Source organism: Pelodiscus sinensis, chromosome 1, assembly GCF_052426305.1.
Source record: "Pelodiscus sinensis isolate ZL-2025 chromosome 1, ASM5242630v1, whole genome shotgun sequence".
NCBI classification, from domain to species: Eukaryota; Metazoa; Chordata; order Testudines; family Trionychidae; genus Pelodiscus; species Pelodiscus sinensis.
The window spans coordinates 358,904,975-358,928,928 of record NC_143052.1 but is presented as its reverse complement, the minus strand read 5'-3'; the positions used below and the strand labels follow the sequence as shown (position 1 = coordinate 358,928,928).

The window sequence follows — 23,954 nt, the reverse complement described above, 5'->3', positions numbered from 1 at the left end:
GGCTTAAAGTAGTTCTCACCACTCAAAAAGAGAGATCTGGGAGTCATTGTGGGTAGTTCTCATTGTGGGTGACTGCAGCAGCATTCAAAGAGAATACTGGGAATCATTAAGAAAAGGCTAAAGAATATTATTGCCTCTATACTATCAGTGCTATGGCCACTTCTCGAATATTACATGCAGATGGGGTTGCCTCATCTCAAAAGTGATGTCTTTGTAATTGGAAAATGTCCTAAGCTTCCATCTGAGGCGAGATTAAAAACACTGAGACTTTCTAGCATTGTTAACTTGCGGAACTCCTTCCAAGAGGAAGTTGTTTTTTTCAGAAAGTCTGTTTTACAAAATTCATGCTACTGACAAGCATGAACTACATTCCTGCATTTTTAAAACTAATTTCATTTCAGATTTCCCAGTGGTTCATAAACAAATTAAATCTTTTTTTATATATTTAATAATTTATACATGGATTAGAACTGTTCTCTATTTGCCCTTTACTTTTTTTTGGTTGGTTTTACCTGTGAAACTCTCCATTTGCATATGGTTCAAAATCATATGAATGGCTGGTTTGTTACTCTTGTGTTCACAAATTTATGGTCCAGTTGTAGATGCTGTTTACCATCCTCATTCACTGCTAAGGGATTGGAACTCACTTCCTTGCCTTAAGTAAGGCAGTGCTTTCCAATGCAGAACAATAATATTTCTTGAACATATCTACTTTCTCTGCAATCTTACCTTGTTTCTCCCGCCCCCCCTTCCAGGAATTTACCTGAAGTTTTTCAAGGATTACTACAGTCAATAATATAGTTTATAAATTCCTTTTTTAATCCTTAGCCCTTCAAAGGATGGATTTTCCCCTAATGGCTTCAGTGTCCCTTGTAGATTTATAACTCGCAATTTCTGTTATTTGCTCTCTATTTTCCCTTCTCCCATCTGTTTTATACAGCCTTTCCCCCGGTAATAACTGCCTTCATTTTGCCATTCAAATGGACGTTTAGCCAAATTCATCCATGGTTTTGACTGTGGAATCATGATTTTCATTATCTAATAATCTCTCCATTAGAAACTGCGATATTTCATTAACAATTTTCTCTCTACATTTTCTTCCCAATACACTACGCAGATCAACACTGCCCCTCGATCTTCCGGAGTTCAATCCAGCAGGTGTATTATAGACCCATAAAATTAAATAAATTGGGCGCCCCCATTGGCACCGGTACTCCTGGTCCTCACAAGGAACAAGGGAAGCCTCCCGCTGTGTGGACGGCATGGAAATGCGATGTGAGATATATCGACCCCCGCTATGTAATTTACCCAACTGTAGTTGCAAATCATAGAATACTAGGACTGGAAGGCTGTCTACACACTGGCCCCTTCTTTGGAATAGCCATGCTAATTTAGAACTTTGGAACAGGGATTTAAATATCCCCCGCGGGATTTAAATAAACATGGCCGCTGCTTTTTTTCCGGCTTGGGGAAAAGCTGGAAAAAAGCGTCCAGACTGGCGCGATCCTCCGGAATAAAGCCCTATTCCGGAGGATCTCTTATTCCTACTTGCAAGGATCTCTTATTCCTACTTATTCCCCTGGGGATTTCCCTATTCCAAAGTTCTAAATTAGCATGGCTATTCCGAAGAAGGGGCCAGTGTAGACACAGCCAAAGGGACCTTTAGAGGTCATCGAGTCCAGTCCCCTGCCCTCATGGCAGGACCAAATACTGTCTAGACCATCCCGGATAGACATTTATCTAACCTGTTCTTCAATATCTCCAGAGACGGGGATTCCACGACCTCCCTGGGCAATTTATTCCAGTGTTTGATCACCCTGACAGGTAGGAACTTTTTCCTAATGTCCAACCTAAACCTCCCTTGCTGCAATTTTTCTCCCTCCTCCTTGTGACACCCTTTTAGATATTTGAAAACCGCTATCATGTCCCCCCTTAATCTTCTCTTTTCCAAACTAAACAAGCCCAGTTCTTTCCATCTTCCTTCACAGCTCATGTTCTCTAGGCCTTTAATTATTCTTGTTGCTCTTCTCTGGACTTTCTCCAAATCTTTCTTGAAATGTGGTGCCCAGAACTGGACACAACCCTCCAACTGAGGCCTAACTAGTGCAGAGTAGAGCAGAAGAATGACTTCTTGTGACTTGCTCACAACACACCTGTTAATGCATCCCAGAATCATGTTTGCTTTTTTTGCTACAGCGTCACACTGTTGGCTTATATTTAGTTGTGACCCCTAGATGGGTAGCAGGTTTAAAACTAATAAAAGAAAGTTCTTCTTCACACAGCGTGTAGTCAACCTGTGGAACTCCTTGCCAGAGGAGGCTGTGAAGGCTAGGAGTGTAATAGAGTTTAAAGAGAAGCTAGATAATTTCATGGAGGTTAGGTCCATAAAAGGCTATTAGCCAGGGGATAAAATGGTGTCCCTGGCCTCTGTTTGTTAGAGGCTGGAGAGGGATGGCAGGAGACAAATTGCTTGATCGTGTCTTCGGTCAACCCTCTCTGGGGCACCTGGTGCTGGCCACTTGTCGGTAGACAGCATACTGGGCTATAAGGACCTTTGGTCTGACCCAGTACGGCCGTTCTTATGTTCTTATGTTCTAGATCCCTTTCTGCAGGACTCCTTTCTAGACAGTCACTGCCCATTCTGTGTGTGTGAAATGGATTGTTCCTTCCTTAGTGGAGCACTTTGCATTTGTCCTTATTAAACTTCATCCTGTTCCCTCAGATGATTTCTCCAATTTGTCCAGATCATTTTAAATTATCACCCTCTCCTCCAAAGCACTTGCAACCCCTCCCAGCTTGGTATCATCTGCAAATGTAACAAGCGTCCTCTCTATGCCGATATCTAAATCGTTGATGAAGGTATTGAACAGAACCTGTCTCAAAACAAACCCCTGCAGAACCCCACTTGTTATACCTGTCCAGCAGGATTGTGAACCATTAAAAATCTTACTTTGACCTTCTCGGGTAGTGTAGTCCAGGCCTCTGCGTCTATACAATATACTGCTTGGGACCTGTTCTCTGTGTCACCGTTGGAATGTGGTGAGTTCCATTTTCGCTGCCTCTTTTTTACCTTTATCTCTTCACCAAACTAACCCTTCCCAGACATTGCAGTCAGTCTGCATCTGGAACTCCACCCGTTCCCGCAGCCTGGATCAGACACCCCCTGCTCTCTGCTCTATTCCTCCTAGAGGGAACTGAGTGCGGGTGCCCAGCAGTTACATCTCCATTCCACTCCTTGTGGGTACGTCTAGACGACAGGCTTTTGTCGACAGAAGTTTTGTCGACAGATACTGTCGACAAAGCTTCTGTCGACAAAGAGCGTCTAGACTACATCCAGTTCTGTCGACAAAGCAAGCCACTTTGTCGACAAAACCCTGTAGTCTAGACACAACCCTAGATGCAATAACACCTTCTGTCAACAGAACTCTGTCGACAAAAGGCGTTATGCCTCGTAAAATGAGGTTTACCAGCGTCGACAAAACTGCTGAGTTCTGTCGACGTTATGTCGACAGAACTCTGCGGTAGCGTAGACGCAGGCATAGTTTTGTTGACAAAAGTCTACCTTTGTCGACAAAACTCTGTAGTCTAGACACAGACCTTTGCCATTGGTCTGGCCACGGCTGGGAATGAAAGGGTGTCTCTGTGGAGGTGCTATCCATGACACCAGCTCTCCTCCCGGAGGTGTGTTCTAGCTGGGATGTTCGCCACCGGAACGTGTCTTGGCAAAGGTTTGGTTTCTTCCACTCTCAGATTTTGAGCTACCAGGTGAATGGGGAAATCCCTCCAGCATGGACTCTCCAGCCTGGGTTTTCATTGTAAGGGGGAGCAAGGAATAATAACAATTCTCACCACTCAGACTTCCTGGTGGTGCCTATTAAGGAGTCCCACGCGATGACGTGTACCAATTACTGACACAGGGAGCGCCGTTAAGTAGGGAATTGGCCCCTGTAGGGTCCATCCCTGGGAACAGCCTCCATTAGTATGGATGGGGTCTGATATTAACATTGTCTCTCCATCCAGGCATTTGTGCTGTGACCATCACCCTAGACCCTGGGCACCTGCAGGAAGTCAGGGGAACGTATGGTTTGAGTAGAGAACACGGCTCTGACGCAAGGTTGGCCATCTCCTCTTCAACACCATGTCAGATTCCAACACAACTGGATTCACCAACCCATCCACCTTCATCCTGCTGGGCATCCCTGGCCTGGAGGCGGCCTATGTCTGGCTCGCCATCCCCTTCTGCCTCATGTACGTCATAGTTCTCTTGGGCAACTTCGTCATCCTCTTCATTGTGAAGTTTGAACCAAGCCTCCACATGCCCATGTACTATTTCCTCTGCATGCTGGCCGTCACCGACCTGGTCCTGTCCACCTCCACCCTACCCAAAATGCTGAGCATCTTCTGGTTCAATTCCAGGGAGATCAAATTCAGTGCCTGCCTTGCCCAGCTGTATTTCGTTCATTCCTTCTCGGTGATGGAGTCTGGGATCTTCATGGCCATGGCTTATGATCGCTACGTGGCCATCTGCCATCCCCTGAGACATTCCACCATCCTGACATACGTGGTTGTGGCCAAGATCGGCCTGGCCGCAGCACTGCGTGGCAGCATTATCGCACTGCCCTATCCCTTCCTGGTGAGACGGTGGCCATATTGCAGAACCAACATCATCTCCCACACGCACTGTGAGCACATGTACGTGGTGAAACTGGCCTGCGGTGACATCAGCATCAGTAGTTCCTACGGTCTCTTTGTGCTATTCTGTGGCAAAGGTCTGGACATATTTTTTATTGCCATGTCCTATATCCAGATCCTCAGGGCCATCTTTAAGCTCCCCACAAAGGACGCCCGGCTCAAGATTTTTGGGACCTGCAGCTCCCACCTTTGTGCCATCTTAGCTTTTTATATCCCTGGTTTTTTCTCCTCCTTCACACAGAGATTTGGCCAGAACATGGCCATGCATTTCCATGTTCTCATTGGTAACGTGTATCTCTTGGTGCCCCCCATGCTCAACCCCATCATCTATGGGGTAAGGACCAAAGAGATCCGGGAAAAGCTGCTACCCTTCTTTACTCGTAAACAGACTTAAAGTTTTGTCCTGGTGCTCCATCTCTCAGAGGGTGCGTCCACGCTGCAGCCTTACCTCGGAATAAGCTGCACTTGTGCTTGTGAAGCTTATTTTGAGGTAATTTCAAAATAGCTTATTTGTCTACACAGCACCCAATTTCAAAATAAAGTGCTATTTCGACAAGTCCCTTAACCGTTGTGGAAGGAGGGGCACAGAGACGTCGGAATAGCGCACCCGTTATTTCAAAATATATTTTGAAATTACAGGCACGTTTAACGATGCAGACTAGCTATTTCGGGATACTTCCCGGGATTCCAAAATAGCACCGCTGTAAAGACGGAGCCAGAGAGCGCTCCCTTCCGAGCGGACTGTGAACGTTCTGGCAAGTATTGCATTGATCGGTGACTGCGCCGTGCAAGACACATTAAACCCTTTCCTGGCCTTAGTGTGATGTGTCCGTGTGCTGAACTAGGGAATGGGTCTGTGCACACGCATTAAGTCCTGGGGGTGCCCTCTCCCTAACTCGAATTTGAAATGGGCCTGTGGGTGCCTGCCCATCCTACCTTTTTCCTCAGGGTCTCCCCTTTGCTCCACATCTTCGCTCCAGTCCTCAGCCACTTCTGTGTGTTTTCTGCCCATTTCCTGCTCCTCTCCTCCCCATGTCACTCTTTGGATCATCTCTGCGCGGGGTCCCACCTGGAACGGAGGTGCCCTTGGGGCCTCGGTCTCCCCAGTCTGGGTCCCATCTTGCCCTGGGATGTAACAAGCTGCAAAGCCCTCCACGCTGCCTCACCCAACGTCCACAGACAGGGCCTGCGCCCAGGTGTGTTCATGGGGGCTCTGGCCAGCCACTGCACGAACCCACAATAGAGAGGCTACTGTCAATGCGCCCAGCTCCTCAGGCTAAGAGCCCAGCGCCGCACTGTCCTACCCTGGTGACAACCCCACTGCATTACCCAATGTGCCACTGCTACACAGGGAAGGTGGCATGCACCCGTTTGCGTGCATTCTTCAGCAAGCCAACACATTCTTCAACCTAGTTCTCGTTGTACCTGCAAAGTGGATTATGGGGTTCTCAGCTCAGCCCATGTTTCAGTAGCACCGACAGAGGCAAAACTGCACATGCACTGACGGCACAGCAGAATAGCCACTTCTCTGGATCTGCTGGCAATGCTCCCCCTAAGGCACCCCAATATGCCATTCGCCTGCTTGGCTACAAGGGCGCCCTGTTGACTCCTATCCAGCTTCTCATCCACTGCAATCCCCAGGTCCTTTTCTGCAGAACTGCTGCTAAGCAGTCTGGCCCTGTGTGAACTTGCCTCTTCCCTCCAAGCGTAGACAGACCCCTGGCTTTGACCAAATCGTGTCACTAAAGCGTGTCCCAGAACGGCGTCCAGGGCTAGAGCCACAAAGTCACTTGGTAAATACTGAGCTTAGGCATCGCTGCCTTTTCTACCCCGGCTCCTCGGCTGCCTGACTCTCCAGGAGCTTAAGGTTTCACTCGCGGCCTGATTGCTGACACCGCGCTGCAGCTAACGAGCTGGCCAGGGTCGTCACTCCATCCTGGTGGTGCTCAGCAGCAGGAACAGCAGACACTGTGGCTCCAGCAGCTTCCCTCCCACCGACAGCTCCAGAGGGAACGGGAACAGCAGCACCAGCTCCGGTGGGAGTTGGCCACCCAGCGGCAGGTGCAGCAGGAACATCGAGTCCAACAGGCTGCCACCTCCTTCACGTCCGTGCCCTACCCCGACGGGCAGAGACAGGGGCAGTCTGACAGGGTCACCGGTGCCCCTGACCTTGACATCTGGGGTCTAGTGATGACCCAGAAGGGTTCCTCCTTACATTCAGTCAAGTCAACTCTACCACCCAGTGGCCACCCGAGCACTGAGGCACACTCAGTGTGAATAATTTCTACCTGGGGGCGGAGGGGGGAACACAACCTCTGAGCATATCTCTTCCACTGAGCTTTCTCTGTGGCGAACTTCTGCCCGGGGCAAGATGGATTTATTTGAGGGTTTCGTCCTCTTTTAGGGGTTGGCTTCCTGGGGGTGGAAAAAAAGCCCTATAAAAGAGACCTCCCGGAACTGAGCTGGCTCAGGGTCTGTGTTGCTCTGCAGGCAGGGAAGGGGGGGGCTAACCCCAACCCTATGTCTTGGCTGGGGGAGACCAGAGCTTCTGGCCCAACAGGGCAGGGAGACGGAGAGCCGCAGAAGGCAGGGAGGTGGTCTGTTCTCTATCCTTAGTGCTAAATTCATATTAGCTCATAACATTATTCTCCCTAGAGTAGGGGCGAGGAATCTCTTTTGGGATGGGGGCCACTGACCCACAGAAAAATCAGTCGGGGGCCACATACAAGTGAGAAGCCTGAACACCCCCCCCAAACCCTCTCTGATGTGGTCCTCAACTGAGAAGCAGAAAGACACTCCTCACAATCCCCTCCCACACCAGAGTCTCAGGGGGGCCGGGCTAGTTGATTTTCTGTGCTCCAGTTCCAGTTTTGTGTGCTCAGTAGGCATGGGCTCCACAATGCTAGGAGGGGAGCCCTGAGCCTCGGGGGCTGGATGTAGGCAGGCTGGGGGTCACATCCAGTTGATGGGCCTGAGGTTCCTGACCCCTGCCCTAGAGTTTCAGGGTGGCTAAACACTGGAATAAATTGTCTAGGGTAACCAACTTTCTCATTGCTGGCAAGTAGACCCTGAGTCCCTTCGTCTGCCCGGCCTATTCCCCCAGGCCCTGCGCCCTGCACCATCCAGTCCATGGTATCCCGGCTCCTTTCTCCACCTCTTCCACCATCAGCCAGCCCTTGTCTCATCTGCTATATGCCCCTATTGACGTTGCTCCCTGGAGCTTTTCCTCTGTCCCTGCCTCAGCTGGCTCCTTCTGCTCCCGGGCTGGGCTGAGAGCTGCCGGAGCCTGAGAAGGGATTCTCTGTAGGTAGGAAGTGCCTCCAGTTGAGCAGGAGCAGATGTGAACCCAATGCCTCTGCTCTACCAGACTCAGCCAAATCCCCTTTTCTCCCAGACTTCCTAGTTCAACACCCAGTATCAGGCCAACCTACCTGGCACCCAGACAGAGAAGCCAAGGAACTGACTGTCCGGAAAACAATCTAGACTGGTGGAAACCCCCTTGACTGACTTCTCATGGTAGAAACCATTCGTATCCTTATGTCTTTGGGCTTGTCCTGTGCTCTCCACTGATGCACCTTGTGATAATGGGCAGGAGGCTGAGGTGGAGGCATCTTTAGTCATTAAGACTCAGCCCTAACGAGATTGCATCCGACAGAAGAAGGGAGAAACTGCAAGCTAGATCAGACCAGGTCTCTCCAGTTTTCTTCCCTGCAGCGGAGTGGACATGGAAGGAATGGAACTCCCACCCTTTGGAGGGAACAGAGACAGGAGAAGCTGGTCCAGCCTTGAGAAAAAACCAAAACAGAGACTTGATGAGCTAGAAGAGGTTGGGGCAGGAGATGGGCACCAGAGCGGCAGAAGGTGACTCTTTGGTTGCAGGGTGGTGGTGCAGTAGAGATGAAGGAGAAATCAGGATTTGCAGGAGGTGGCCCCTGGACACCGTAGAGGTCTTCAGGATGATATATTCCTAATAATTCATTCTTCCGGGAATGAGAAAATAATGCACATTGGAAACAATAATCCCAATTCTGCAGATCAACTGGAAGAGTCTAAATTGTAGCCAGCAATTTTAGTTCATTCTCCTTCTATTGTGTGAGATGACGATTAAGCAATATTTTATTTCAAATATATTCACTGTATGTTAATTAAGATTAAATTGTGGGGCTATAGAAGTGTAGGGTTAATTGGTATGTAGAGGAACCAAGCACTAGACATAAGTGACATAAGCTGGAATGTAAGAACCGGTAGCTTAAGTGCTGCAAGACTTTAGCTTAGCTATTCTAGGCCCTGGAGACTAGAAATTGACAGGAGTGATTAACATTGTGTGAAATTATGCAGAAGAATTAATTATTAGATCATAATAATTCTGTAAAAATGCATCTGTCTCAGAATCAGAATCGCAGGATATAGGTTGGGTGTCAAGGCAATAGAAAATTGAGCTCTCTTACATTTCTAGGGGACACCGACCAACACGAGACAAGGGAGCTGACACTGTTATCGACATGCATAGAATGTAGGTACAGACAGAATCACAGTCTTAAAAGGGGGTGCCCAGTATAGGAAAATGGAGCTTCTTATGGGAGACTCAAGCAGGAGTCATTGCTCGACTGATGATAGAGCCATGAGAGATCGATCATCCCCTCATAACATTGCTAATGATGGGAGTGTAACTCTATTTGCCACTGTCCCAGAGATGTGTATGGAATTCGTACACGCATGTGTAATCAGAGCTCTAATTGTAACTTTTATAAAACGTAGAGAATAGACTAGACCTTGTCCTGATGACTGGGGATGTGGGCAGCTCCTTTGGTCTGTTGGTGTTCCTAGAAGCTTTCAATCTGAAACATGCAGCAGAGGTGGCTTGCGGTCTGCCACGCTTGAACGGCAGCCACTAGCAGTGAAGCTATGGGGAGGTAGCACCACCTTGCAGTATGTACTGTGCAGAAAACAAAAGGCTACACAATCAATGTGTCCTCTTTTATTTTCCATCTATGTGTAGAATGAATTTTGTCATGTGCACCGATGTGGAGGTAAAGTGTGGATGCGCATCACCAATGGAAACAAAAAACACATTGATTGATTGATTGATTGAAAGTTACTATAGGGATACTTACTCCAGCCAGGACAGGGTAGACATTTTGCAAGTTTCTATGCCAAGAATTACATCATATATATAGAAGCCCAGTGTCTGTGAGTCTGTAATGCCAAAATGTTGGCTGTTCCCTCTGGGCAGCGCTGTTCCCCGAGTCACATTCTTCGCCTCCCACCTTGGCGCTCGTCTGACTTCTGCACCGCTCAGCCAGGCCGCCGCAGGGGAGCAAACAGTGCAAGAGGCCGTTTGGGCCCCGTGCTCCCCATGCAGCACACCCAAATGGCCACTTGTGCTGCTTGCTCCCCCGCGGCAGCCCGGCTGAGCAGCACAGAAGTCCGCCGAGTGCCATGGCAGGAGGGAAAGAGGATGGGGTGGTGATGTACACGGCCAGGGGGTGGGGCCTGGACGAGCATGCATCCCCGACGGAGACAGAGGAGAGCGGAGAGAGTGAGAGGCAGGAGGGGGAGAAGAGAAAGAGAGAGACGAGAGAGAGGCAGAAGGCGGAGGAGAGCTGAGAGAGAGGGGAGAGGCAGGAGGGGGAGAAGAGAAAGAGAGAGACGAGAGAGAGGCAGAAGGCGGAGGAGAGCTGAGAGAGAGGGGGGAGGCAGTAGGAGGAGGAGAGAGAGAGAGAGACGAGAGAGAGGCAGAAGGCGGAGGAGAGCTGAGAGAGAGGGGGGAGGCAGTAGGAGGAGGAGAGAGAGAGAAAGAGACACGGAGCGAGAGACTTGAGGCTCAGGAGAGAAGACCGACGTGGAGGAGAGACCTGAAAATCCCGTCTTATGACGGGCTAATTGGCTAGTTTAAATATAAGAGAGAAATGAATTCTGGAAGTGATCAGACAAGTCACAAACACTCAAACACCACACCACAGCATTGATGGGCATGGCAGGAGTATCAGGAAGTGAGAACAACGCTAGAACAGACACAGTGTTGGGAGGAGAATGGGAAAGGGACGGCGTGTGTGTGCAGGGGAGACTGGCATCGTGTGTGTGTGTGTGTGTCACACCTCCCCCCAGACTCTGCAACACGGACACAGTGGGGGTGGGCTGGCTGCGGGGGGGAAGGGATGAGCATCGTGCACTGTGGATTTAAGCCGGGCCACACTCACTGTGGGACCTTGCTCAGACCTCAGCAGCTGCTGGTGACTCCATCCCAGTCCTGAGCCCTGCCCCTCCCCCACTCTGACAACAGCCCCTCTCCTGCCCTCCCCACCCAAGAGCAGCCGGCCAAGGGTTCAAGCCGAGGGTGGGAGCAGGGGGGCAGCAGGGCAATGGGAGATGATGGAAATCCCCTCCCCCCTTCTGGGACCCACGGATGTGACAGAAAAAATGCTCAGGTTGTCTCCTGCCCGTCCTCAGGGAGGAACCCCCCCCGGGACCTTCTGAAGGGGGCAGATCGGGGCAGATACCCGGCAGGGAGCTCATTTTGCAGGCCTCCAACGGCCGCCACAGACCCGGCACCGGAGGGGGCAGTGGAGGGCAAAGAGCAGCCCCCACAGTAGCTGGACCCGCCAGCCGATCGCGGCTCAGCCCCACCTGCACCCCCTCCACTCTCCGGGAGCAGACAGTGTTTGAACCCAAAGCCTCCCTCTGCCTCGCCCCGGGCTGGCCTGCCAGCTTTGAATGGCGTCACCTTGCAAGTGAAGCTGGAAATACGAAATGCGACTCTAAAGGCCATTAACGATTCTTCCAGTTCCTTGTACAGAATCGCAGAATCTAGGGCTGCGTCTAGACTGGCAAGAATTTGCACAAATACTTTTAACGGAAAAGTTTTCCCATTAAAAGTATTTGTGCAAGAGAGCGTCGACACTGGCACGGATACTTTTGCACAAAAGACATCTTTTGGCAAACAGCATCCGTGCCAGTGTAGACGCTCTCTTGCGGAAGAAAGCGCCGAAGGCCATTTTCGCCCTCGGGCTTTCTTGTGCAAGAAATTAACTTGGCTGTCGACACTGGGCCTCTTGCACAAGAATACTTGCTCAAGAGGGCTTATCCCTGAGCGGGAGCATCAGAGTATTGGCGCAAGAAGCACTGATTTTGTACAGTACAACGTCAGTGCTCTTGCACAAGTACTCACGGCCAGTGTAGACAGGCGGCAAGACTTTGCGCAAAATCTTGCCAGTCTAGACGCAGCCTCTGATTCTACCAGGTAGCTGAAGTATCACTGCCTAGTGACACAGAACTCAAGCCAACGACCTGTGACGGCCGTGTCTGTCCTGTAAGCCTAAATTGTGGTTGGTCCCAGAAAGACATGTGATCATGCCACCTGGTACTGGAATCCATCTTGGACATGGTATTTTTCTGTGGAGATGACGGATGCTAAACAAACCCTGGGGTCAGCTTGTCGCAGCCTGGCAGTGGGAGAAGGACCCAGGCTGGGGTTCAGAGGGCTCGGCTGTGCCCCAGTCCCAGGGTGCACTTGGGTGCCTGTGACACTTCCCTACTGAACAGGCCCTGCTAGACTGGGAGACCCTTCCCTTCCAGCCATACGCTCAGTTACTCCTAGAGAGCCCGTGGTGAGAGCTGGGAAACCTGGACTCCTGTTTCTCCCTGCCACTCTCTGTGTCACCTTGGGCGGGTCACGTCTCCCTGTGCCTCACCTTTCCTATCTGTATAATGGGGAACAGCTCATAGGGCCTTGCCTTGGCTAGAGAGTCTCAGGGGGTCGCTGTGCCAGTCTGTGACTTTGAAAAGAATGAGTAGTCCTGTGGCACCTTAGGGTATGTCTACACTACCACCCTAGTTCGAACTAGGGTAGTTAATGTAGTCATACGGAGTTGCAAAGAGGTGTACAGCTAGTTCGGAATAGGAAGCCTAATCTGAACTAGCTAGTCCGTGCCGCGTGTAGCCGCGGGCACGGAGTCTGAACCAGCGGACATTTAAAAATGGCGCCAGCCGGCATCATGCAAATTAAGCCCGGAAAATTCAAATCCCGGGCTTCATTTGCAACTCCGTATGACTACATTACCCCCCTAAGTTCGAAGTAGGGGGCTAGTGTAGACATACCCTTAGAGACTAACCCCAATCTATAAGATCAGGAGCTTCCGTGGGAGAGACCCCCGGAGTGGAAATAACAGACTCCAGGGAGATAGAAGAGCAGGAGAAGAGCCTGTGAATTGTAGGAGCCCTGTTAAAGAGGCTAAGTACGTGGGCTGGGTGTGTCCCATGGACAGCGCTGGGTGTGGGAATGCGAATGGTAAAGGTCGGGGGAACTGGCTTTGCTGGGTGGTCGAGGGATCCGTCAGTGAGAGGCGCTGCCCAGTGTGATGGAAGATACCGATGGGAACGACCGATGTCTGATCCCACCCTAGCAGCCCCGTGTGCCTGCACAAAGTCCTCGTGTCTTCCCTCCGTCACCTGCCTGCAGATCTGTCTGTCTGCTGCCTGCCCAGCCGTCCTGGGCGGTGTCATTGTATTAGACTCCGTGGAGAGCTAGGTGTTAGCCCTCATTTTCTTACTAATCAACAGTCATAGTTAAATAGACACAATTACACACAGCCGCTAATTCCTTCCTGCCTCAGCCGAGAGCCGAGTTCTCCCCCTCTGGGAAGGCCCCTTAATTGCTGTTTACTTCCAAACATAGAGAGCATGGACGTGGCGACAGGCTTCTCTGCCACCCGTTTGCATCCTGATGCTGCTTCTCCCCCAGAGGCCGAGGGAACCCCCCTAGGACGGCCCAGAGCTGTATTATAACCAGTGCCCAGCCCTGTGCTGGCTCTCGGCGCCGGACGCTGCTGCAGACGCTGGGCTGAGAGAGGCGGGGACGAGGCTGCCTGAGGAGGTTCCCAGGGAAGACACGTCCCTCTCAGCACTCACAGGTACGGTCTCCTGCTGGGGGCTCCCCGGCTCGGTAAACCCAGTGCTCTGCGGGCGGGTGGCACAGAGGACGCCTCTGGGGTCTTTTCTGCTCTGCGCACCAGTTAAACAGCCCCAGGCTCTGCCACACCGGATGAGTGTTTTATAGAATCACAGACCAAAGGTCGCTTTTCTGCCGGGCCTCCCTGCCCATCCTGGCTGGTGGCCTCCACCTCTGAGGTGGCTGCATTTAGGGGGGCAGGGTCCTTCGTCAGTGGGTGTAGAACACCAGGCCGTACTGTGAGGCTGCGGCTTGTTCGCTGCTCAGGCCCCAATAAAGCAAAACTCCCCAGTGGAATAAGAACTGAGAAAAGGTCAGAGGAGCCGGCTGCGGGAAAGCTCTGAGAACCTCACCTCCGCCCTTTGTATTTCAAGGCTCTGGCTGGTGGTGTCCCGCCCTTAGGTAACGGGTGGGGTCCCACAAGGGTCCGTACCGGAACCAATCTTGTTCTGGAGCAAGGGGGAAACAGCGGGGTGGCAAAATTTGCAGCTGACACTAACCTGCTCAGGGGAGATAAACACAGAGACGACTGTGAAGAGCTTCAAAAAGATCTGAGAACACCAGGTGACTGGGCGCAAAAATGGCAATGAAGTTTAATGCTGATCAATGCATCAGATGTGTACATGAGGGGGACTACGTCAGCTGTGACCACTCAGGAGAGAGATCAGAGTCAGTCACAGAATCACAGAGTGCTAGAACTGGAAGGGACCTCCAGAGGCCATCAAGCGTCTCTATCACCCCGACAGGTGTCTGTCTAGCCTGCTCGTCAACATCTCCAGAGATGGAGATTCCACAACCTCCCTGGGCAATTTATTCCAGTGTTTGACCACCCTGACAGGTAGGAAGCTTTTCCTAATGTCCAACCTAAACCTCCCTTGCTGCAGTTTAAGCCCATTGCTTCTTGTCCTATCCTCAGAGGCCGAGAACAATTTTCCCCTCTCCTCCCTGTGACACCTTTTTAGATAGCTGGAAACCGCTATCATGTCCCCTGTCAGTCTTCTCTTTTCCAAACTGAACAAGCCCATTGTGGCTAGTTCTTTGAAAACATCTACTCAGTGTGCAGCGGCAATTGAAAAAAAGTAAATAGAATATTAGGAATCACCACAAAAGGGCTAGTATCCTTGAATCCCAGGGCGAGAAGAGACCTCAGGAGTCATCGAGTCCAGCCCCCTGCCCAGAGCAGGACCAATCCCAAATAAATCATAGAGATAGAGAATAAAACAGAGAACATCTTATTGCATCTGTGTAAATCTTCAATACTGCATACAGATGTGGTTGCCTCCTCTAAAAAAAATGATATCTAGGTATCAGAAAATGTACGGAAAAGGGCAACAAAAAGATTAGGGGTTTGGAACAGCTGCCATATGAAGAGAGGTTAATAAAATTTGGAATTCTGGGTATGTCTACACTACCCCGCTAGTTCGAACTAGCGGGGTAATGTAGGCATACCGCACTTGCAAATGAAGCCCGGGATTTGAATTTCCCGGGCTTCATTTGCATAAGCGGGGAGCCGCCATTTTTAAAACCCCGCTGGTTCGAAGCCCGTGCAGCGCGGCTACACGGGGCTCGAACTAGGTAGTTCGGACTAGGATTCCTATTCCGAACTACTGGTACACCTCGCTGCACGGGGTTCGAACCAGCGGGGTTTTAAAAATGGCGGCTCCCCGCTTATGCAAATGAAGCCTGGGAAATTCAAATCCCGGGCTTCATTTGCAAGTGCAGTATGCCTACATTACCCCGCTAGTTCGAACTAGGAGGGTAGTGTAGACATACCCTGTGATATTAGAAAAGGAGACTAAAGGGGGATATAATGGATGTCTATAAAATCATGACAGGTGCAGAGAAAGTAAAAAGGCAACGTTATTTACTTGTTCTCCTAATACCAGAACTAGAGCTCATCAAATGAAATGAAGGGGTAACAATTTAAATACCAAGAAAAAGCAGTTTTTCTTCATCCAGCGCATGGTCAACCTGTGGAACTCCTTGCCAGAGGATGTTGTGAAGACCAGGGCTTTAACAGGGTACAAAAAAGAACTGGATAAATTCATGGAGAGTAGGTCCATCAATCCTTATTAGCCAGGACGGGCAGAAATGGTGCCCCTGTTCCGTTCATTCCCCTAAAATAGGTGGAAAGGTTGTCTTTTTTTCCTGAGATTTAATCTAACTCTGATAATGGGTAGCTTGATTCCATTGCCTCTTGTGCTGACTTTGAATGAAGAGAGATATCTTTCCCCCCCCCCCCATCTTGTTCTGGCACCATTTCAAGTATCTCAGATCTGCTATGCTATTTTATGTCCCCCCTTAATCTCCTCTATTCCCACCCATCTTCTTCTTCTTTTGGGGGTGGTGGTCATGGAAACCCCATCCCTAGGACTTCGCATCCTATGCCTTCCAGTAGATGGTGTCTCCTAATTTCTTTCCTGAGATGTCCCTGCCAAAGCATTCTCAACCGTAGCCCCTGTGCGCAGTTACTTACCTCTACAGGAATGGGGGAAACCTGAATTGTCTTTCTTCTATCAGTTATGGCCAGGTCTTTTTCTGAAGATGTGCTTTGGAGGGATAATCAGGAATGTGGGTTTCTGCTAGTGCTTATTTAGGGTTCACATGCCGCCCCGTGTGTGAATGAGTGAGTCAGAGTGCACTACAATGTACAGATTTTGCCATAGTAGGGTCCGTTTTTTTACAGTTAATTCATGTGAATAACAAAAAGGACTTTTTCAGTGTGTTAAGGGACCAATCTGCTTCCTCATGAGAACAGCCTCCAGTAGCGCATAGAGTGTCTCATATCTACATTGTCTCCCCATGCAGGTATTGGCACTTGGAGCATCTCCCCCGACTCTGGATGCACACCGGCACTCAGGGAAACTTAAAGTACATGAAGGAGACACCGTTCTACCTCAGAGTCAGACACCTTCTTCCCTGCTCCATGTCAGAGTCCAACACAACTGACTTCACCAACCCCTCCACCTTCATCCTGCTGGGAGTTCCTGGCCTGGAGACGGCCCATGTCTGGATCTCCATCCCCTACTCCACCATGTACACTGTAGCCATCTTGGGAAACTTCAGCATCCTGCTCATTGTGAAGAGGGAGCCAAGCCTCCATGAGCCCATGTACTATTTCCTCTGCATGCTGGCTGTCATCGACCTGGCCCTGTCCACGTCCGTCCTGCCCAAAATGCTGAGCATCTTCTGGTTCAATTCCAGGGAGATCGATTTCAGTGCCTGCCTCACCCAGATGTACTTCATTCACTCATTCGCACTGATGGAGTCTGGGATCTTCGTGGCCATGGCGTTGGATCGCTATGTGGCCATCTGCCATCCCCTGAGACATTCCACCATCCTCACAAACTACGTGGTGGCCAAGTTTGGCCTGGCTGCAGTGCTGCGCGGCAGCATGATCGTAATGCCTTATAGCCTCCTGGCCAGGCAGTGGCCATATTGCAGAACCAGCATCCCCCACTTATACTGTGAGCACATGGCCGTGGTGAAGCTGGCCTGTGCTGACATCCGCCTCAGTAGTTACTATAGTCTCTCTGCATTATTATTTGTATTTGGTCTGGATGTGATTTTTATCTCTGTGTCCTATACCCACATCCTCAGGGCCATCTTCAGCCTCTCCACAATGGATGCCCGACTCAAGACTTTTGGGACCTGCGGCTCCCACCTTGGTGCCATCTTAACCTTCTACATCCCATGTTACTTCTCTGCCTTTGCGTATCGTTTTGGAAGTGATATACCTCTGCATGTCCACGTTCTCATTGCCAGCGTGGACCTTCTGATGCCCCCCATGCTCAACCCCATCATCTACGGGGTGAGGACCAGACAGATCCGGGAGAGGCTGCTCTGGCTTTTTACTCGCTAATTATGTTTCTGGAGCGCTGGCTTTCAAATTTAGTTCATGCAGAGCTGGCTGGGGATAGGATACGCGACTCTCTTCCCTTCATGTCTTAGTGGGCAGTCCAAACCCCCTTGAATTCTGAACTACGCGTTCCCCTTTGTGTTAGGGTAACAAACTGATGAGTAGGTCTCTGTAGAACTAGGTAATGCATGCGGCCGCAACCTTTTGAATTGCTTGTAACTGGACCACTATGACCTTGCCCCTCCTCTTCCCTCAAAGCCCAGCCTCTCTTTGGCAATTCACGAGCATCATGGCATTTATCTGGGACTCCAGGACAGCCAGTGCCAAGGGGTGGAGGTTGAGCAGTGAAGCTGAGTCTAACATACGCTCTGCATGGCGCTTTGGATCTCTGCATGGAGAAGCTCCGTGTTATCCCCATGTCATGGATGGACTGATCCGTGTTAAAGTAATTTACCCAAGTCCATAGAAGGAGTTATTGGTAGCGCTGGGAATAGTAGCCCAGAGTCCATCCGGTGTGTACCTGCTAATGCCTCCCTTGCTAAACCTTGTCGTCTATGGGGTGAGGAGAAAACAGATCTGGGGCAGGCAGAGAACTGGCCCTGGTCTTCTGGTAGCAGCACACCACCAATAATCATTGTGACGGGGTACGGTCACAGACCACCCCTCGGGGGGGCCTCCCATGGAGCTGACACGGCCACTGCCACTGGCCTTCTTGCTCTCTGGGGCTCCTAGCCGCCCGGTCCTGCTGGGCCAGCTCCCTGGTCTCCTCCAGCCGAGGCCCCGAGCTGAGGTCCCTGCCCCCACTGAGAATCAGCACAGACACTGAACCACTTCAGGTCCAAGGCGAGGGCAGTTTAGGGCCAGGCTCCCTGGGATAGCACTCCACGGGTGGGATCAGACCCCAAAGAATTAGGTGAGCCCCCTTTAGCAATGAAAGGGAGAACTGGTTGCCCTCCCCCGCCCCGGTAACAAACACTTACACTGGGTTTGACAGAAAATAAAAATGGTTTTATGAAGTGGAAGCCGTAGGATTTAAGTAGTAATAAGTGAAGTCAGGCCGAGCAAAGTAGGTTATAAATCAAAAGAAACAAAACCGCTTGGCTAATTCTATGCTGAAACCTCAGAGCAAACTCTTCACACTCACCCTAAAATCTCTGGGCCAGAGCAGACAAACAACCGCATACAAAGGAATCCAATGCATCAGGGAAGGGCAGACAAATAACCAGTGGCAAATTTTTAAAGTGCTTCTACACAAATGCTAGGAGTCTGACTAATAAGATGGGTGAACTAGAGTACCTCGTATTAAATGAGGAGATTGACATAATAGGCATCACTGAAACCTGCTGGAATGAGGAAAATCTGTGGGACACAATCATCCCGGGATATAAAATATATCGAAAGGATAGAGCAGGCCGGGTGGGTGGCGGAGTGGCACTGTATGTGAAAGATAATGTAGAATCAAATGAAATAAAAATATTAAGTGAATCAACATGTTCCATAGAATCGCTATGGATAGAAATTCCATGCTCCAATAATAAGAAATAAGCAGTAGGGATATATTACCGACCACCTGACCAGGACATCGATACTGACATTGAAATGCTGAGGGAGATTAGAGAGGCTACCAAAATAGAGAACTCTATAATAATGGGGGATTTTAATTACCCCCATATTGACTGGATACATGTCACCTCAGGAAGAGAAGCAGAGATAAAATTTCTCAATGGCTTAAATGACTGCTTCTTGGAGCAGCTAGTGCAGGAACCCACAAGGGGAGAGGCAATTCTCGATTTAGTCCTGAGTGGAGTGCAGGATCAGGTCCAGGATATAACCGTTACAGGACCGCTTGGGAATAGTGACCATGATATAATAACATTCAACATTCCTGTGGTGGGAAGAACACCTCAGCAGTCCAGCACCCTGGCATTTAATTTCAAAAAGGGGAATTACGCAAAAATGAGGAGGTTAGTTAAACAGAAATTAAAAGGCACAGTGACTAGAGCCAAATCCCTGAAAGCTGCATGGAAACTTTTTAAAGACACCATAATAGAGGCCCAACTCAAATGTATACCCCAAATTAAAAAACATAGCAAGAGACCTAAAACAGTGTCACCGTGGCCTAACAGCCATGTAAAAGAAGCAGCGAGGGACAAAAAGGTATCTTTTAAGAAGTGGAAGTCCAATCCTAGTGCGATAAACAGAAAGGAACATAAACACTGTCAAATCAAGTGTAAACATGTAATAAGAAAAGCAAAAAAAAGATTTTGAGGAACAGCTAGCCAAAAACTCAAAACGAAATAACAAAATGTTTTTAAGTACATTAGAAGCAGGAAGCCTGCTAAAAAGCCTGTGGGTCCCCTAGATGATCGACCTATAAAAGGAGCAATCAAGGACGATAAAGCCATTGCGGAGAAACTAAATGATTTCTTTGCTTCAGTCTTCAGGGCTGAGGATGTTGGGGAGATTCCTGAATCTGCACCCTCCTTTGTGGGTGATGAATCTGAGGAACTGTCCCGGATTGAAGTGCCATTAGAGGAGGTTTTGGAACAAATAAGAAAAACTTAATGTTAACAAATCTCCGGGACCGGATGGCATTCATCCAAGGGTTCTAAAAGAACTCAAATGGGAAATTGCTGAGCTATTATCTGTGGTTTGTAACCTATCCTTTAAATCGGCGTCCGTACCTAATGACTGGAAGGTAGCCGGCCAGCGCCATTTTTAAATGCCGGCTTGTTCGAACCCCATGCCGCGCGGCTACACGCGGCACGGGCTAGATAGTTCGGACTAGCAAGCTAGCGGGGTAGTGTAGACATACCCTGAGGTAGTAAAGTTTGCAGATGATACCAAACTGTTTAGGATAGTCAAGGCAGAAGCAGATTGTGAGGGACTCCAAGAAGATCTCACCAAACTCAGTGATTGGGCAGCAAAATGGCAAATTAAATTTAATGTGGATAAGTGTAAAGTAATGCACATTGGGAAAAATGACCCCAACTATACGTACAGTATGATGGGGGCTAATTTGGCTACGACAGATCAGGAAAGGGATCTTGGAGTTATCGTGGACAGTTCTCTGAAAACTTCCACGCAGTGTGCAGCGGCGGTCAAAAAGACAAATAGGATGCTAGGAATTATTAGGAAAGGGATAGAAAATAAGACCCAGAATATCTTACTGCCCCTGAATAAAACTATGGTACGCCCACATCTTGAATACTGTGTACAGTTGTGGTCTCCTCACCTCAAAAAAGATATTTTGGCCTTGGAAAGGGTTCAGAAAAGGGCAACTAAAATGATTAGGGGTTTGGAACGGGACCCATAGGAGGAGAGGTTAAAGCGACTGGGACTTTTCACTTTAGAAAAGAGGAGACTGAGGGGGGATATGATCGGGGTCTATAAAATCATGAGTGGTGTGGAAAGGGCCGATAAAGAAAAGATATTTATTAGTTCCCATAATAGAAGAACTGGAGGACACCAAATGAAATTAATGGGGAGCAGGTTTAAAACTAATAAGCGAAAGTTCTTCTTCACACAGCATGTAGTCAACCTGTGGAACTCCTTGCCAGAGGAGGCTGTGAAGGCTAGGACTATAACAGAGTTTAAAGAGAAGCTAGATAGTTTCATGGAGGTTAGGTCCATAAAAGGCTATTAGCCAGGGGATAAAATGGTGTCCTTGGCCTCTGTCTGTCAGAGGCTGGAGAGGGATGGCAGGAGACAAATCTCTTGATCATTGTCTTCGGTCCACCCTCTCTGGGGCACCTGGTGCTGGCCACTGTCGGCAGACAGGATACTGGGCTAGATGGACCTTTGGTCTGACCCAGTACGGCCGTTCTTATGTTCTTATGTTCTCTTTTCCAGCTGCCCCTCCATACCAGGGCTCTTTTCCACACCCTGGGGTCCCTGGCTCCTTCCTTCAGGTGCAGCCCAGCCAAAAGACCCAGGCCCCTCCTTCCCTATTCCTTTTGTTAAGGAGCTGAGGCCCCTCCCTCCCAACCACTGCTCAGACGGAAGGACAAAAGATTGTTGAACAGCGGCTCATCTAGAAGTTGCGGGTAACACCCTCCATGTCTCCCCTTCACACACTGGAAACTCACCGAGTATCCCCCCTCCATGTGTCTAATTTTCCACACACAAATGATACGTACAGCAGAGTAAGATCAACAGACCCAGCAGACCATGACATGCAGATCGATGGGTTACGTGAAATAATCCGCTCAAACCACCTTTGAGTTCTGTATATTCATGTCCAGGAGTCCATTTCCTAAAGCCATCACAATCATAACTACAGCCACAAAGATGATACATGAAAAGAGTCATAGAATCCTAGAACACTAGAACTGGAAGGGACCTCGAGAGGTCACCGGGTCTGGTCCCCTGGTCTCATGGCAGCACCGAGCACCGTGTCTGTCCAACCTGCTCTTAAATATCTCCAGTGATGGAGAGTCCACAATCCGCCTAGGCAGTTCAGTTCAGAGTTTCACCACCCTGACAGTTAGGAACTTTTTCCTAATAGCCAACCTAAACTCCCTTGCTGCAGTTTAAGCCCATTGCTTCTTGTCCTAGCATCAGAAGCCAAGACATTTTTTTCTCCCTCCACCTCGTAACACCCTTTTAGGTACTTCAAGTAATAAATATATAAACATATTAGAATATGAATCAGCTTAGCCAATCAGAACGTTCCATTGACACCTGACAGGACATGCCTTGTGTGCAATTTCTTGTTATTGTAGAACCCTGGTAGTAACTCTGATAGAACTAGTCATATTCAGTCATACAGCATCGTACCATGGCCTCAACCCACCACCCTGCTACAGTTGCCAGGCGCCTAAGGAAGGAACATTTCCTGGTGTATTGCAGAGCAAGCCGCTGGGACACTAAAGCCCTTTGAAGATGGATAAAGCAGATAAATCCCCATTTTCACACAGGGAGCCTGCTTCTTGCACAGGAAAAGAAGGAAAGAGTTATTAAAAAGGGAGAATTTGTCTTTTCCTCCAAGGGTCACCAGCGAACCCGCTTGGCTTGCAGCACGTTAACTTGTGTTGGATGAAAGCATCTTACAGAAAAGCATCCAGGGTACTTGCAGGTCACACACCTGGGCATAAACATCTATGAGTGTTTGTTACAAGTGCATCTCTTTGTGTATTTGCACATGCATTTGTGTGTGTTCACAGTTGTCTCTGTGTGGATGTGCATCTGGGTCTGGGCACTTGTGTCTGTGCACATCCATATGTATATGCACGTACTTCTGCGTAGGTGTGTAGGAGTGGGGTTTTATATTTATATTTTAGGTTTAATGATGTAGTAATGTATGACTTAATTTCATCCTGCCCGACCGAAGTTCATAAAGACAAATGTTAAAAAAGAGAAATGCAAAGTGCTCCACTTAGGAAGGAACAATCAGTGTCATACATACAGAATGGGAAGCGACTGTCTAGGAAGGAGTACGGCAGAAAGAGATCTAGGGGTTATAGTGGACCACAAGCTGAATATGAGTCAGCAGTGTGATGCTGTGGCAAAGAAAGCAAACATGATTCTCTTGGTTCCTCTTGGTTTCTGAGGACAGGACAAGGAGTAATGGGCTTAAAGTGCAGCAGGGGAGATTTAGATTGGACATTAGGAAAAAATTCCTAACTGTCAGGGTGGTCAAATATTGGAATAAATTGCCAAGGGAGGTGGCGGAATCTCCCTCTCTGGAGATATTTAAGAACAGGTTAGATAGACGTCTGTCAGGGATGGTGTAGATGGAGCTTGGTCCTGCCTTGAGGGCGGGGGGCTGGACTCGATGACCTCTCGAGGTCCCTTCCAGTCCTATGATTCTATGATTCTGGGCTGCATTAACAGGTGTGTTGTGAGCAAGAGACGAGAAGTCGTTCTTCCACTCTACTCTGCACTGGTTAGGCCTCAGTTGAAGTATTGTGTCCAGTTCTGGGCACCGCATTTCAAGAAAGATGTGGAGAAATTGGAGAGGGTCCAGAGAAGAGCAACAAGAATGATTAAAGGTCTAGAGAACATGACCGATGAAGGAAGGCTGAAAGAATTGGGTTTGTTTAAATTAGAAAAGAGTGGGTTTGTTTAAACAAAATTGGGTTTGTTTAACTTAGAAAAGGAGTTCAAATTAAGCGCTCCGCTAGTTCGAATTAAGTTCGAACTAGCGGTTTGTATGTGTAGCACCTATTAAAGTTAATTCAAACTAAAGGCTGTTAGTTCGAATTAACTTTGTAGTGTAGACAAACCCAGAGAGAGCAATCAGCAGTCGATTTAGTCGGTCTTTACTAGACACACTAAATCGCCCCAAGGGACACAGTCACGACAGTGCCAATCTCCTGGTAAACAAAGACCTGTCTTAGAGACCAAGAAGTATCATGGTAGAAGGACAAGCGTCTGCAGAACCTTAACTACAGCCCTGGTGCAATTGAATGAGCCAGACAATTAACTGATTTCTCTCTTTGCAACTAGATTATA

The 23,954-nt window shown here is 49.1% G+C and overlaps 2 protein-coding genes across 2 annotated transcripts; both read left to right on the top strand.

Moving 5' to 3' along the window:
• The first annotated feature begins 4,138 nt into the window (after positions 1-4,138).
• LOC102458897 (olfactory receptor 52K2-like) lies at positions 4,139-5,086 on the top strand. Its single transcript, XM_006117174.3, has one exon. It carries the CDS (start codon positions 4,139-4,141, stop codon positions 5,084-5,086), a length of 948 nt encoding a protein of 315 aa, XP_006117236.3.
• Positions 5,087-16,565: 11,479 nt separating this feature from the next.
• LOC102458672 (olfactory receptor 52K2-like) lies at positions 16,566-17,501 on the top strand. Its single transcript, XM_006117173.4, has one exon. The coding sequence runs from the start codon at positions 16,566-16,568 to the stop codon at positions 17,499-17,501; it is 936 nt and encodes a 311-aa protein (XP_006117235.4).
• Positions 17,502-23,954: the final 6,453 nt, after the last annotated feature.